The sequence below is a fragment of the Dendrobates tinctorius genome, unplaced genomic scaffold (genome assembly GCF_039654945.1).
Source record: "Dendrobates tinctorius isolate UK_male_01 unplaced genomic scaffold, ASM3965494v1 ptg000388l, whole genome shotgun sequence".
NCBI lineage: Eukaryota > Metazoa > Chordata > Amphibia > Anura > Dendrobatidae > Dendrobates > Dendrobates tinctorius.
The window spans coordinates 3,515,885-3,532,386 of record NW_027362054.1 but is presented as its reverse complement, the minus strand read 5'-3'; the positions used below and the strand labels follow the sequence as shown (position 1 = coordinate 3,532,386).

General features: G+C 45.9%; 1 protein-coding gene across 5 annotated transcripts in view; it reads left to right on the top strand.

Annotated features, from left to right (window-relative positions):
- Nucleotides 1-16,502, top strand: part of KMT2D (lysine methyltransferase 2D) — a 305,115-nt gene that overhangs the window by 36,541 nt on the left and 252,072 nt on the right. For all 5 annotated transcript variants that reach the window (XM_073563406.1, XM_073563409.1, XM_073563408.1 and 2 more), the window contains exon 2: nt 8,506-8,591. In XM_073563406.1, the coding sequence (XP_073419507.1) occupies nt 8,543-8,591 (49 nt within the window). In that variant the 5' untranslated portion in view covers nt 8,506-8,542. The remainder of the gene's footprint in view (nt 1-8,505; nt 8,592-16,502) is intronic.

Below are 16,502 nucleotides of genomic sequence, written 5' to 3'. Positions count from 1 at the left end.
AGAATGTTCTTCTAGCTGCTGGTCACCATCATTACTCTCATTCATTAGCTTAATAGTACTTATCATATTTGAAGCATTGTCAATTACGACAGAAAGAACTTGCTCTTTTTTAAATTCATAGTCTTGCAGAACCTTTTCCACCAAGACCTGGAGAAACTCACTGGTGTGATGAGCTTTGGTGTCTTTTACTGCCAATGTCTCTTTACAGTAGGTAACGTGCAGCCATGTGATGTACATTTGCACACATTCAAGGTTTACTTTTTATTATAATTGGTTAAAGGGAATCTGTCACCTCATTTTTGGCATATCAGATGCAGTCACTGCCATCAGGGGCTTATCTATGGCATTCTGTAATGCTGTAGATAAGCCCCCGATGTAACCTGAAAGAGAAGAAAAACTAGTTAGATTATACTCACCCCGGGGTCCGGTCCGATGGGTGTTGTGGTCGGTTTCGGCGCCTCCCATCTTCTAGCGATTACGTCCTCCTTCTTATGTCTGCTGTGGCTCCTGTGCACGCGTGCTTAATCTTTTTAGTGTGCTATTCACATTGGATCTGTCATATAGTAGTTTTTTGCGTTCTTTATGCATGTTTTTAAATATTTGACTTCTTGTAAACTGCAGTGTCTGTTCACATGGCATGCATTTTGATAGCGCTGGGCAGCCCGCCTGAGCTAATAGAAGGGTGTCATTACTAGGCTGGCCTGGATGCTGTGCATGGCCATAGTGTGAACAGCTCCGCATACAAGTTTTTTGTTGTGCATTAACATACCAGGCAGCCGCCCCCTCCATGTATCGATAGGCTGTGAGCGGTTGTTTCATCGGTATTCTTGCACCTGTGTTGCCATCTTAATTATATGGGTCCACTGCATCCTGATAGTGCATTTGTCTGGAGGCCTGGACGGGTAAACCTCTCTGCTTTTTTTTTTGCTGTTTTCTTCTATTTTTGGAGGATTTTTAAGTCCCCTTTTTGTGCTATTTCACTTCTTGTAACAATTCATTCAATATGTTTTTTACTGTATTTTTGCTTTTTTGTTTCTTGTTTTTTTTATGTCACTGTGTCTTGGCTTGCAATTAGGAGGTGGAGTTATATAAGTGTATGATGTTCTCATTGCAAGCAGCTTTGAAAGAGAACTACTTCAGTTCGAAACGCGTTGCCTCAGTATTGGTGCGGCTTGTCCATTACTTTGTTTTTTTTATGTCCAATACATTTTTCTAAAATTTGGAAGCTGAATTGGAATTTTTTTTTTTTTGTTGGCCTTTTGGACGTGAGACTAGACGGAATTTGTGCTTCCACGCACCACTAAGCCAAGGCAGGTGAGCTGGTTTATTAATTTTATCTGTACTTAATCTGCCCTGTTGAGGGCAGAGCAGAGTACTGCAGTGCGCAGGCGCCGGGAAAGGTCCGGCGCCTGCGCACTGCAGTACTTTACTCTGCCCTCAATAGGGCAGAGAAGTACACCTGCGTAGGAGCCGCAAGTAAGGAGGAGGACATCATCACTAGAAGATGGGAGGCACCGGACCACAACACCCATCATGCCAGACCGGACCCCGGGGTGAGTATAATCTAACGTGTTTTTCTTATCTTTCAGGTTACATTAGGGGCTTATCTACAGCATTACAGAATACTGTAGATTAGCCCCTGATGGCGGTGGCTGCAGCTCATAAGGGGGTTTTACACACAGCGATATCGCTAACAATATCGCTAAAGCATCACCGATTTGGTGACGTAGCCGCGATATCGCTATGTGTGATACCTCCGACCGGCTCCCCCGCTGTCCATCGCTGATCGCTCAGCTCCATTTCTCATCGGGCGCTTCCTGCTGGGCTTCCAGCTGGCGCTGACGAGCGACACGTGGACGGAGGACGTCAGGATCGCCGCGTCTGAAAGGTAAGTATCGTCCGCTGTATCGCTGCTGCATCGCTGTGAGATCTTCCTGTGTGGAAGCTCACTAGCGATAATTTAGCGATGCACCAGCGATCCTGACCGGGTCATATCTCTGGTCGGTATCGCTGGTGCATCGCTAAATGTAAAGGGGCCTATAGGCCAAAAATGAGGTGACAGATTCCCTTTAAAATGAGATGTGAACGGAGCCTAACTGGCATCATGTGAAACGTGTTATCTGTACTCGTCCAGAAATCTTTCCTGCATACAATGATTATCGTAAAATATCCAACTGTGCTTTACGCACCCTGCCGGAGCTATTTTGTTTGGCTACAGCAGTGACAGCATTTTGTCAGCACTGCGGCCAATCGCTGAGCTCAGTGACTGGCTGCAGCACTGTCGACTTGACATCATCTCTGCCGCCAAACACCACAGACTAGGGCGGAGGTGGAGACACAGTGCTTGACCCAGGAAAGGTAACTAAAGCACTGCTGAATTTACAGTCAACTGAGCCTGTGCCAAAAAATTTACTGGAATGGGACCACATGTTTAACTTGCTGCATAGAATAATGGGTCATGTACAGATGTGTTGGCTTATCTAGTGGGAATTTTCTCTCTATTACCCTTTCTCTTCTACCCATTTTATTATTATTATCAGGGCTGTGGAGTCGGAGTCGTGGAGTCGGTGCTCATTTTGGTGGAGTCGGAGTCGGAGTTGGAGTCGGTATAAAATGGACCGACTCCTAAAATATATAATAAATTGGGTACAGTAATTCAATGCAGGATGTGCTGAATATTTTTTTTATAGGAGTTTGAGAAAGTTATGAAATGTCCTATAAATGACTGTTCTATTCCTGATCTAAGGCTACATTCACACACAGCGTTTTTCCTGTGTTTTTTGAGGATACGTTTTTCAGCTGCAAAAGCTGATCATCTTTTTAAAAAACCGCATCACCTGAAAGGTTTTTGAGCTCATAGATAATGTTTTCAATAGCAAAAGCAGATTAGAAATCTGCTCTATCTATATATCCATTTATCCATATTTGTCTATCCATATCGTATCTGTACCAAAAAGAATGAAAACCGGGTAGTACACCAATATATATTCTGTTCTATCTAAATATCTTGATTATTGGATCATAAAAATGATTAAATGTCTGAGGTTCACATTGTACTACAATAAATTTTTCACTTAAATATAAGCAATATGTGTGGGAGTCGGAGTCGTGGAGTTGGAGTCGGTGTAAGGGAAATTGAGGAGTCGGAGTCGCAGGTTTGGCTTACCGACTCCACAGCCCTTATTATTATTATTATTATTATTATTATTATTATTATTATTATTATTGCGCCATTTATTCCATGGCGCTTTACATGTGAGGAGGGGCGGACATAATACGTACAAGTACAGTAATCTTAAACAGTACAAGTCACGACTGGTACAGGATGAGAGGGGACCCTGCCCGCGAGGGCTCACAATCTACAAGGGATGGGTGAGGATACAGTAGGCGAGGGTAGAGCTCGTTGTGCAGCGGTTTGGTGGACCGGTGGTTACTGCAGGTTTGTAGGCTTGTAGGAAGAGGTAGATGCAAAGGTCGATCGTGCTGGTGATTATTTGTTTTAAATGTTCTCCTTAAGTGTGTGTATACATACAATGTCCCCCCCCCCCCCCCCTTTTTTTTTTTTTATCCCCATGCATGCAGTTTTAAGAGCTGTGAAATGTTGTTTGGGTATTCAAATACTTTTTTTTTTTTTTTTTGTTTTGTTCATGATGCTTTGTGCCTAATCTAAAAATAAATCTTAATTGCGTTCCCCTTTCCATAACCTTTGTGTTTATATAGCCTCCTGTTCCCACCTGGCACCCAGAGATCACAATCTACTATATACACAGCACTCAGGATGGTGGCAGCAATGGTAATAAACCATCTCTGCTGTGTCTAATTGCAGTCCAGCGTCTGACAGCTTCTGCAGAAGCTGTCATTTACCAGGGTGCTGCACAGGCAGCCCTGTGTGTACATGGGCACCAAGTTGTCATCTCTCAATGCAGCAGCAAGACTGCTGGGACCTGTTGTTGGCTGCCATGGTCAGGAGGCTTCTGCAGCGAGCCTTAGGCTCTGTGCACACGCTGCGGATTGTGGTGCGGATTCATCCGCGCGGATTTTGTAAAATCCGCAGGCCAAAAGACCAGTGGTTTTACCTACGGATTGCTCTGCGGTTTTGCCCTGCGGTTTTTCATCTACTCAATGGAGGAGATGGCAAACCGCAGCGGATTCCGCAGAAAGAATTGACATGTCAATTCTTTCTGCAGATTGAAAACCGCTGAAATTCCGCACTGTCTGCACTGCGGTTTTTGATTCCCATAGGGAGTCATGGTACTGTACACCGCAGCAACCAAATCCGCTGCGGAACCGCAGCAAAATCTGCAGCGTGTGCACACAGCCTTATAATGATGTCACGGTCACTTACATCTGAGGCCAATCACAGATCCCGTAAACCCATGTAGTAATGATAGCGGCAACACAGGTGTAAAATACTGATGAGACAACCTCTCACAGCCTACCAATTCATGGAGGGGGTGATTACTTATTATTAAAGGGAACCTGTCACCTGTTTTGGCCGCTATAAGATGCGGCCACTGCCTTTCAGGGCTTATCTACAGCATTCTATAATGTTGTAGATAAGCCCCCCATCCGACCTGAGAAATAAGTTTTATTATACTGGTATAGTGGGTGTCGCAGGTCCGGGTCCGGCGCCTCCCATCTTTATGTGATGTCGTCATCCTACTTATTGACTCAAGTATAAGCCTATGGTGGGAAATGCAGCAGCTACTGGTAAATTTCAAAATTTCAGTTCGTGATGGGCCCCATAAGGTGATCCATACAAAAATATGCCCCGTATAATGCTGCATAAAAGGTTAATGATGGCCCCTTAAGTTGTTCATATATAATGCTGCTGCAGCAATAAAAAAAAAAAGACATACTTTACTCTCGTCGCTGGGGGCCAGGTGCCGGTGTCCTGAGCAGGCGGGGACCCTGGCACTTGCTATATTCACCTGTCCCTCTTCCACCGCCGTTCGTGCTGTGTCTGCCGGCTCTCTTCAGTGACTATTCAGGCTGACTGTGTGCACTACCCACGTCATCGTGCCCTCTGACCTGCACATCACAGCCAGAGGATGCGGAAGACGGCACAGCGCGGCGGTGGAACGGGGACAGATGAATATAGCGAGTGTTGGGGGCCTGAGCCAGTGGCGACACCGGCACCTGGCCCCCATATCGTGCCATTGTCCCAGCCTGCTCAGGACACCGGCACTTGTCTTGCTGACAACGCCGACCGCTGGCCTTGTCAGCAGCCACCGGGACACAGAAAGAGGCTGCATGGGAGCCTGCAGAAGATCCAGAGACGCCGTGGACCTCCACCCTGCATCGTTGAAGAATTGGGAACAGTGACTCGTGTATAAGGCGGGGGGGGGGGGGGGGGGTCTTTTTCAGCCCAAAAAGAGGCTGGAAAACTTGGCTTATAAACGATTATATATGGCAGCTGCATCTAATCGCATCCTATAACCATCAACAAGGTTCTTACACCTCTCATCTGGAATTTTGGGCTGCTCTTTTGCAAACTGCTCCAGGTCTCTCATATTTGGACGCTGTTATCTCTGCTAATGTGAATCTGTCGTGTCCTGAAATGGGAAGGTAGTCAAAAAAAACAAAACTCCAGTGTGAAAACTGAGAGAATTACATTTTTTTTTTTTTTTTTTAAACTTTATGTGGACGCTCTTATGGGTAGGCGGTGTGAATATGAATATATATTTATTTTTTTTTATTTTTTTTTTAACTTTATGTGGGCGCTCTTATGGGTAGGTGGTGTGAATATATTATTATTATTATTATTATTATTATTATTATTATTATTATTATTATTTATTATTTATTATTATATATATATTTTTTTTTTTTTTTTTTATGCATGTAGTCTTAAACCAAAAAAAATTCTACTTAAACAATTTTATTATAAAACATATAATCTTTATTAGATCAAAAAAGACACCAACATTAAAATCAAAAAATATATAAAAAAAATCCTACAAAGGAGGCAGGTCCTCATACAAAGTTAGACAATATATATAATTATAAATCCCAAAAGGGAAAAAGGAGGGATCATACAATATTATATTACATATAGTCAATTTATCCCATCACTTTTAATTATACTATCAAAAAACAGTTTGCTATATGGCCACTAATATAAAGAAGCATAAAGTGCATAGTGCATTTCAAATATAAAGTAGTTAGGCCATGATAGTGTGGGGTTAAACCAATAACTACCCACCTGAATTCATACTGTGTATGTGACCACCGCCGCCTCACACTCCACAGACATGGTACGGTACCATGTAACCCTATGGGTTTTCAAAACCGCTGTGCTCACGCTGCGTTTTTTTCCGCGCGGTTTTGCTGCGGTTTTTTTCCCCCGCAGCATGTCAATTGTTTCTGCGGATTCCGCTGCGGTTTCACACCTTTAACTTTGTAGAGGTTTGAAACCGCAGGCCAAACCGCAGCAAAACCGCAGGTCATTTTACCCGCGGTTTTACCTGCGGTTCCGCGGGAAAAAACCCGCAGGTGAATCTTTAGCGTGTGCACATGACCTAAGGTTATGTGCACACGTTGCAGATTAGCCTGTGGAATTTTCTGCAGAGAATCCGCATTTCTTGGCAGAAAACGCAGGGAAAAAACGGCTGCTGTTTTCTGGTGGATTTTAATGCGTTTTTGCTGTGCGAATTTGGTTTTGTTATGGGGAATGGATTTGGTTGAACTTTTTCCCTTGTTCCTCTGGATGAGAGAGAGATTTTTTTTTTAATGTACCAGACTGGAAAACGCAGCAAAAAGAATTGACATGCTGCGGAAAAAATGCCGCCGCAAATCTGCACAGATTTTTCCACAGCATGTGCACAGCAATTCTTAATTTACCATAGACTAACATTGCCTGTGCACTACACTGCAGATTTGGTGCAAATCAGCGTGTCAAAAAACGCTGCAGCTCCGCATCAAAGTCCGCAACATGTGCACATAGCCTAACCGTATATTAACATGTGCACATAGCCTAACCGTATATTAAGATGTGATTAGTCATTGGATTTTTGTAGGTGGAAGCAGAAAAGTTCCCTTGTATTGTCTGTATAAGAACTGTGATCTTAAAATAAAAAAAAAAACAAAGCAAAACCCTACAAATAAATTTTCCAAAATTTCCTTTACCATGGTGTATAGTATTAAGGTATTGTTACTAGCAGTGAGCGAACGTGCTCTGATATGATCTTATTGGAGCAAGCTTCGGAGCTAACCAAGTGACTTTCACGTGCTTGAAAAATATGTCTGAGTCCCTGCTGCTGCACATCTTGCCACTGTTAGGCAATCACTGCAAGTGTTGTGGCTGTCGAACAGCCGCGAGACATGGAGCCGCAGGGACTCGAAAATATTTTTCGAAGATGCTGAAGTCACTCAGTTAGCACCTGAGCATGCTCAGATAATACGATATCTGCGTTCATTGTGTGTTACATGTCATCACCTCCAATCCGCCGTGTACACATTGTGTTTTGATATACGCGATTTTGCCGTGAAAACGCAAAAAAAAACAGCATCCCATGCAATTCTATGGGATTCTGCAATGCTGTGGTAATGCTGCGGATTTTCCCGCGGCGGAATTGCAGACCGGGAAAAATACGCAGTATGCTCATTATTTTGCAGAATCGCGGCAATTCTGCCCACATAGGAATGCATTGTTCTGCTTACTTTCCTCATGTGGTTGTGCCCACCATGCGAAAAGTAAGCAGAACATTTGCGGATGGTACCGAGGGGGTGGAGGAGAGGAGACTGTGCTCCAGGCCCTGGGTACCATATCCCTGTAAAAAAATAGAATTAAAATAAGAAATCGGGTTATATTCACCTTCTGATGTCCCGCGCAGCCTTACCGAGGCTCCCGCTAACTCCCGTTCCCAGTAATGCCTTGCGGCAAGGACCTGTGATGACGTAGCGGTCTCGCTAGACTGCTACAGTATCGCGAGACCGCTACATCATCAAAGGTCCCTCAAACACTATGTTTGACGAGTGTGACCAATCTGTCAATCAGTTCTCCAAGCGATGCTACAGATCGCTTGGAAAACGCTAACATTCTGCAAGCTAATTATGCTTGCAAATCACTAGTTTTTCTGCAGGAAAATTGCGGGAATTTAAAATGCGATTTCCTCCCCCCCCGCGCGGAATGGAATTCCACAACGTGTGAACTTAGCTTTAAACAAGAAGTTACATGTCTGTGAGAGCCAGAAATCTTGCATGTTTTTCGGTGACCAAATACTTATTTTTCACCATAATTTGAAAAATAAATCTTGCCGAATCAGACAAGGTGATTTTCTGGATTTGTGTTCTCATTTTGACTCTCATGGTTGTGGTCTACCTATGATGTCAATTACAGGCCTCTCTCATCTTTAAGTGGGAGAACTTGCACAATTGGTGGCTGACTAAATACTTTTTTTTTTCCCCCATTGTAAAGAATTTGTAGCTTTTTTTTTTTTTTTTTTAATTCAGATACACAAATATAGAAATGGTTTTGTAACTATTATTTGTGTTTCCCCATAGGTCGCCCTAAAAGGGGATAGTCAGTTTTCGGCCAGGGATGGATGATCAGAAACCATCCAGCGAGGACAAAGAATCTGAAGCGTCAGGTAATATAACTTTAATGTAGCAGTGCTTAGTTATTACAATTCTGCATGCAGGTCCTAATGATCCCCTCACCCCTCACCAGATCAGTGTGTGGCATTTATTAGGTGGCACATTGTACCATTCTGATGCAATTTAAAAACCAGCTGTGGCCTAGACTGACAATAGGACCTGTTACTATGCATCGGGCGTAAGGGACTGTTCACACATGACATATTCTCCGGCTTTCTGTCCGCAGTGGAATAAAGGTATCGGCAAAGTGGACGAGATTTTTCTAATCTCGTCCACACCCTTGTATTTTCATGCCCGACGTTGGTCTATTTTGCCACACACAAACCCGCAAGTGGGAAACTGGAGGGAGATTAAGTTCAAAAAAGAAAAAAATAAGTTTTACTCTTCGCCACGACAGCACCCACTGGAGGTATCGGATCCGCCCATTTGGAACAGGAAACCCTACAGGAAAGATAAAAGGGGCGGTCCGCCTTTCCTCCTCAGTTTTGGTTTCCTGTTCCAAATGGAGCAGGATCCTGCAGGATCTTACCTGGGCCATGCATCCGCCTGTGCGGTCTCCTCGGGAACGGCAGGGGCTGCGGTCCGGAAGCAGCGTCGGGGGAGACTCCGTTTGACGGCTCCCCCCTCGTCTGGTGGCATAACGGTGATGACCGGGTCCGGGGAGGGCCGCCCGGTCTTACCAGGGAGCGGGCCGGTCTGGCATCCGGAGGCAGAACACCCCCCCCCCCCCCCCCCATCGGTGGTGATACAGCGTGGGAGGTGAAGCCATGAGCGCGCGAACCGCGCGTGTGAGTAGCGGTGGCGCAGGAGCCGGCCGGCGCCCGACGCTCCTATACCCCGGAAGTCATGGTTGAACTTCCGGGGGGTAGGATGGCGATGACGCGGCGCATGCGCCCTGACATAGGGCGACTTCCGGGGGCACGACAGGAAGTAAGATAAAACAGCGCTGCAACGATGGAACCATGTCGTCCCCCAAGGAGTCGCAGGCCCCAGCAGGGGATTCAGCTGGAGGCAATTCCACCAGGGACCGCAGCGCCAGGACAGAGACTGCCCGCAGGAGCGAAGCAGCAGAAACCAGATCCAGACCGTCTCAGCCATCCGACCCGGTATTAAGCTTCACTGGGTGAGTGTGCAAAGTATATACTCTACCTATTAAGCTAACCTCCTCCCCCCCCCCCCCCTCTCTTTACCTTTGACCTCCCACTTCAGTCAAAGAAAAAAGAAAAAACTAAACATAAAGAATGCGCATTATGTTCAGAGCCTCTCCCTGACTCCTACCCCAAAAAACTCTGCAAACAATGCACGAAAGAGACCAGGCAGGGGTTGACGATATCTTCTAAAGATATCCGAGCCATAATTAGGGAGGAGATACAAGCCATCATCCGCGCCAGCACTCCCTCAGAGTCCAGTCATAAGAAACAGGTCGTTGTTAGTTCGGAGTCAGAGGAAGAACAGGAGTTAAATTCAGGCTCCGCATACACGTCCTCATCGTCATCCTCGGAGATGGAAGGACGCGCATGTTTTCCACTGGACAGCGTAGATAACCTAGTAAAAGCGGTTAGAAATACTATGGGGTGTGAAGAGGAAAGGGGAGCCCAAACCGTGCAGGACATTATGTTTGCGGGATTTGCAGAAAAAAAGAGGAGATCATTTCCGGTGATACCGGCAATTAAGGACCTCATCAAAAGAGTGGGAAAAACACGACCAGAGGGGTTTTCTCCCATCAGCCTCAAAACGTAAGTATCCGTTCACTGATGAAGACCTATTGAAGTGGACTAAAATACCAAAGGTGGATGCCGTCATAGCCTCCACTTCCAAACAGACCTCGATCCCGGTCGAGGACGCAGGATTGTTAGCAGACCCATTAGACCGAAAGGCAGAATCTTCGCTCAAAAGGTCCTGGGAGTCCACCACCGGGGTATTCAAACCCGCAATAGCCAGCACATGTACTGCTAGATCAATGCTGGTATGGCTAGATCAATTAGATCAGCAGATCGAGCAAAGAATGTCAAGGGAGAAACTGCGTGCAGCCATCCCGTTGATAAGAGGTGCAGCTGCCTTTATGGCAGATGCTTCAGCGGACACCCTAAAACTGGCAGCGAGGTCGGCAGCCCTGGTGAATAACGCCAGACGCGCGCTGTGGATAAAAAGCTGGAAAGGGGACGCACAATCAAAATCCAAAACTAGTGCAACCCCATGCGAGGGTGAGTTCCTCTTCGGAAAAGCCGTAGACTAAATTCTCGCCAAGGCAAAAGAGAGGAAAAACGTCTTCAGTGATTCTCCCATTCCGTTTTATAGGAAAACCTTTAAGAGACGGCCATTCGGGAGAAGAAGACAGTCGGACAGAACGAATAGATGGGCCACGAAAGACGAAAAGCAGAAGGGTACCATCTTCAGAGGGCCAACATATAGGAGAGATAAAAATTAAGAGTTTAGACCCACCAGTTGGGGGTAGATTAAAATTTTTTGTTACCAAATGGGAACAAATTACGTTAAGCCCATGGATTTTGAACATAATCAAGGAAGGAATAAAGATTGATTTCCTTCAGATCCCTTATGAGTTCTTTGTTATAACTCGCCTTAATTCCTCAGTTCAGCAAAAGGCTCTCGAAGACTAGATTCGAGTCCTACTAGCTAAAAAAGTTTTAGTTGACGTCCCTGAGGAACAAGAGGGTAGAGGCTTTTACTCTCCCCTGTTTTTGGTTTCTAAACCAGACGGTACGTTTAGAACCATTATTAATTTAAAGAAGCGTAATTCATTTATAAAAAATTATAACTTCAAAATGGAATCAATTAGATCCACTATAAAGCTTCTTTTCCCAAATTGCGTAATGGCAGGGATTGATTTAAAAGATGCTTATTATCTCCCTATTCACAATAGATTCCAGAAATACCTAAGAGTCGCAGTGGAAGTCGAAGGCAGGATTCGTCATTTCCAGTACGCGGCCATGCCCTTCGGGCTTTCCACGGCACCAAGAATATTTACCAAGGTGATGGCAGAAGTGATGGCAGAAGTGATGGCCTACCTTCGCCAAAAGGACACACTGATCGTGCCGTATTTAAACGACTTCCTAATAATTGGGAATTCAGTCAAACAATGTACCGAACGCGTGACTGACGCAATCTCCTCTTTTCAGAGCCTTGGCTGGATCATCAATATCCAAAAGTCCAGACTCGATCCACAATCTCTCCAGACATTTCTAGGATTTCAACTAGATTCCTTGACCCAGAGATGTCTACTACCCCAGGTAAAAATCACCCTCACGAAACAAAAAATACGAGCAGCTATAGATAGACCACGTGTGTCCTTGAGAGGAGCAATGTCACTATTAGGATCACTAAATTCTTGCACCCCGGCAGTCCGGTGGGCCCAGTACCATGTCCGTACACTACAACACCAGATCCTCCAAGAGGATAAGCGACATAGTGGTCATTTACAGAGCAAGATAACCTTGTCTCAGGAAGTCTTGACTTCTCTAGAGTGGTGGTTAGATGATGACCATTTATGTTCAGGAGTTCCATGGGTTATAGTTCCATCCTGTATCATAACCACCGATGCCAGTCCCCAGGGCTGGGGAGCCCACATGGAGAATGGGTTTCATCAAGGAAGGTGGAATAGAGAGGAATGCGAGTACTCATCCAATTTAAAAGAACTGACTGCAGTGTTCTATGCTCTATACAACTTCCTTCCGCAGCTCCAACAGAAGCATGTCGGGATCCTATCGGACAACACCACCACAGTGGCCTATATAAACAGACAAGGAGGTACTCGATCAGAGACTCTGATGTCTTCAGCGGCAAGAATTTTAAACTTGGCAGAAAACTATTTTTTGTCCCTCTCGGCCCTTCATATCAGAGGCGAGAACAATCAAAAGGCAGACTTCCTAAGCCGACACACTCTACGGCAAGGAGAGTGGTGCCTCAATCAGAAGGTCTTCAGGGACATAGTAGCCCTATGGGGACAACCCGAGGTGGACCTTTTCGCCACAAAGGAGAACAGGCAGATAAAAACATTTGCCTCCCTATCCCCATCAGATCACCCAGACATACTAGACGCCCTTCTAGCTCCATGGAATTTCAACCTGGCGTATGCGTTCCCTCCATTGATCCTCCTACCTCAAGTAATTCGGAAGATCAGAGACGACAAAGCAAGGATAATCTTAATAGCACCGTTCTGGCCAAAAAGACCGTGGTTTTCGTGGCTGCAAATTATGTCAATAACAGATCCTTGGCTCCTTCCTTCGACTCCCAACCTACTCTCCCAAGGCCCCTTTTTCCACCCTCAAGTGGTCAGCTTGCACTTGACGGCGTGGAATTTGAGAGGCAGTTATTGAGGACAAGAGGATTCTCTGAGTCTTTAATTACTACACTACTGCAAAGTAGAAAGCAGTCCACAACCCAAATTTACACTAGAATATGGAAAAAATTTCTTCAATTCCATACAGTACCTCATACAGCAGAAGTTCCGATAATTCCCATCTTGGAATTTCTGCAGAAAGGGAAAGACTTAGGCTTAGCAGTAAATACGCTAAGAGTACAAATATCGGCATTAGGAGCACTATATGGCCATAATATAGCAGGCAACAAGTGGATAACTCGATTCATTACAGCATGTGAACGAATAGCTCCAATCCACATACCCTCCGTCCCTACATGGGATCTAAATCTGGTCTTAGATGCCCTAACGATAGACCCCTTTGAGCCGATCGACACAATACCCCTCAAATACTTAGCACTTAAAATGGCCCTCTTGGTAGCACTGACCTCAGCTAGAAGAGTGGGTGATATCCAGGCCTTGTCAATAGATCCACCTTTTTTTCAAGAATACCAAGACAGATTGGTATTAAAACCAGACCCTGCCTACCTGCCAAAAGTGGCAACAAAATACCATAGGTCTCAGGAGATACTCCTCCCAACCTTCTATACAAATCCCTCTACTCCGGAAGAGCAGAAGTTCCATACTCTGGACGTCAAAAGAACTGTCCTAAAATATATTGAGAGGTCCAACAGTTGGAGGCAGAGTAGGGCCCTGTTTGTTTCATTTCAGGGCTGTAAGAAGGGGTATGGAGTCACGAAGAGCACCATTTCCCGGTGGATCAGAGAGGCCATTCGTTTAGCCTACTCCGCAAAAAACGAAGATCCTACAGGGAACATCAGGGCGCATTCCACCAGAGCAATGGCAACTTCTTGGGCGGAAAAGGGAGATGTTCCTATTGAAACTATATGTAAGGCGGCAGTTTGGTCATCCCCTTCTACCTTCTATAACCACTATAGACTTGATCTTTCATCAACCTCTGACTTAAGCTTTGGCAGGACTGTCCCTGGCATGGTGGTCCCACCCAGGTGATGGTCTCTGGAATCTCTCCAGTGGGTGCTGTCGTGGCGAAGAGTAAAAAGCCGGATTACTTACCGGTAATGCTCTTTTAATGAGTCCACGACAGCACCCGCTCACTTCCCTCCCTAAAGATATCAATAGTTAAGGTATATCAACCAAATAATGGATAAGAAAGATGTTAAAATAAGAGAACATTGCCTAATCCTTGGCGGTCCTTCTGGTACTCTGAAACTTAAAACTGAGGAGGAAAGGCGGACCACCCCTTTTATCTTTCCTGTAGGGTTTCCTGTTCCAAATGGGCGGATCCGATACCTCCAGTGGGTGCTGTCGTGGACTCATTAAAAGAGCATTACCGGTAAGTAATCCGGCTTTTCATGTGATAAAACCTCACTACCTGGGTAAGAGAAGTCCTGCTAGGAACAGTGGTATTGTCAGTGGAGGTGTGCATGCCTCATTCACATGATTTTCTGCGTATCTGCCGCTTGGACTTCAGTGCAGACTGTGGCGAAAAGTGTTTGCAGCAAACATTAACCCCTTCACGACCTTTGACGCCACGTAGGCGTCATGAAAAGTCGTGCCAGAACGACCCATGACGCCTATGTGGCGTCATGACTTTAAAGCCCCCCTGTGGGTCGGGTGACCTAGGTCACTGAAAGGTCACCCGACCCGCAGATACAGGGGGCTTTGTTCTTCACCACAGGGGGCGTGGCTTCGCCCCCACGTGGCTACGATCGCTCTGATTGGCTGTTTCACTTTTAACAGCCAATCAGAGCGATAGTAATATTTCATCAATGAAAATTGATGAAATATTACAATCCAGCCATGGCCGATGCTGCAGTAGCATCGGACATGGCTGGAGACCGTGATCCGAGCCCCCCCCCCACCGGCTCACGGGGCCGATCGGCCCCCGGTACGACTGACGTCATCATCGGCTCCCCTCCCCCTTCTCTGTGCTCGTCCCCCTCCGCCTCCCGGTGTCCCGCGGTCCTGGACCATGGGCGCCGCCATCTTGAAAATGGCGGGCGCATACACAGTCCGCCCGCCAGCTGCAATTTCCCTTCATTCTATTATGATCACTGTGATAAACTCTCACAGTGATCAAAATAGAATGAAAAGTAAATAAACCCCCCGTTTATCACCCCCATAGGCAGGATCAACTAATAAAATAAAGAAATTATTTTTATTTTTCCATTAGGGTTAGGGTTGGAAAGAGGGTTAGGGTTGGAAAGAGGGTTAGGGTTGGAAAGAGGGTTAGGGTTGGAAAGAGGGTTAGGGTTGGAAAGAGGGTTAGGGTTGGAAAGAGGGTTAGGGTTGGAAAGAGGGTTGGGGTTGGAAAGAGGGTTGGGGTTGGAAAGAGGGTTGGGGTTGGAAAGAGGGTTGGGGTTGGAAAGAGGGTTGGGGTTGGAAAGAGGGTTGGGGTTGGAAAGAGGGTTGGGGTTGGAAAGAGGGTTGGGGTTGGAAAGAGGGTTGGGGTTGGAAAGAGGGTTAGGGTTGGAAAGAGGGTTAGGGTTGGAAAGAGGGTTAGGGTTGGAAAGAGGGTTAGGGTTGGAAAGAGGGTTGGGGTTGGAAAGAGGGTTGGGGTTGGAAAGAGGGTTGGGGTTGGAAAGAGGGTTGGGGTTGGAAAGAGGGTTGGGGTTGGAATTAGGGTTGGGGTTGGAATTAGGGTTGGGGTTGGAATTAGGGTTGGGGTTGGAATTAGGGTTGGGGTTGGAATTAGGGTTGGGGTTGGAATTAGGGTTAGGGTTGGAATTAGGGTTGGGGTTGGAATTAGGGTTGGGGTCGGAGTTAGGGTTAGGGTCGGAGTTAGGGTTAGGGTCGGAGTTAGGGTTAGGGTCGGAGTTAGGGTTAGGGTCGGAGTTAGGGTTAGGGTCGGAGTTAGGGTTAGGGTCGGAGTTAGGGTTAGGGTCGGAGTTAGGGTTAGGGTCAGGGTTAGGGTCGGAGTTAGGGTTAGGGTCGGAGTTAGGGTTAGGGTCGGAGTTAGGGTTACGGATAGGGTTAGGGGTGTGTTGGGGTTAGGGTTGTGGTTAGGGGTATGTTGGGGTTAGGGTTGGAGTTAGAATTATGGGGTTTCCACTGTTTAGGCACATCAGGGGGTCTCTAAACGCGACATGGTGCAACCATTGATACCAGCCAATTATGCGTTCAAAAAGTCAAACTGTGCTCCCTCCTTTCCAAGCCCCAACGTATGCCCAAACAGTGGTTTACCCCAACATATGGGGTATCAGCGTACTCAGGAAAAATTGCACAACAACTTTGGTGGTCTAATTTCTCCTGTTACCTATGGAAAATAAAAAACTGGGGGCTAAAAAATGATTTTTTGGAAAAGAAATTATTTTTTTATTTTCACGTCTCTGCGTTATAAACGTCTGTGAAGCACTTGGGGGTTCCAAGTGCTCACCAGACATCTAGATAAGTTCCTTGGAAGGTCTAGTTTCCAAAATGGGGTCACTTGTGGGGGTTTCTACTGTTTAGGCACATCAGGGGCTCTGCAAACGTAACGACGACCGCAGACCTTTCCATCAAAGTCTGCATTTCAAAATGTCACTACTTCCATTCTCAGCCCTTACGT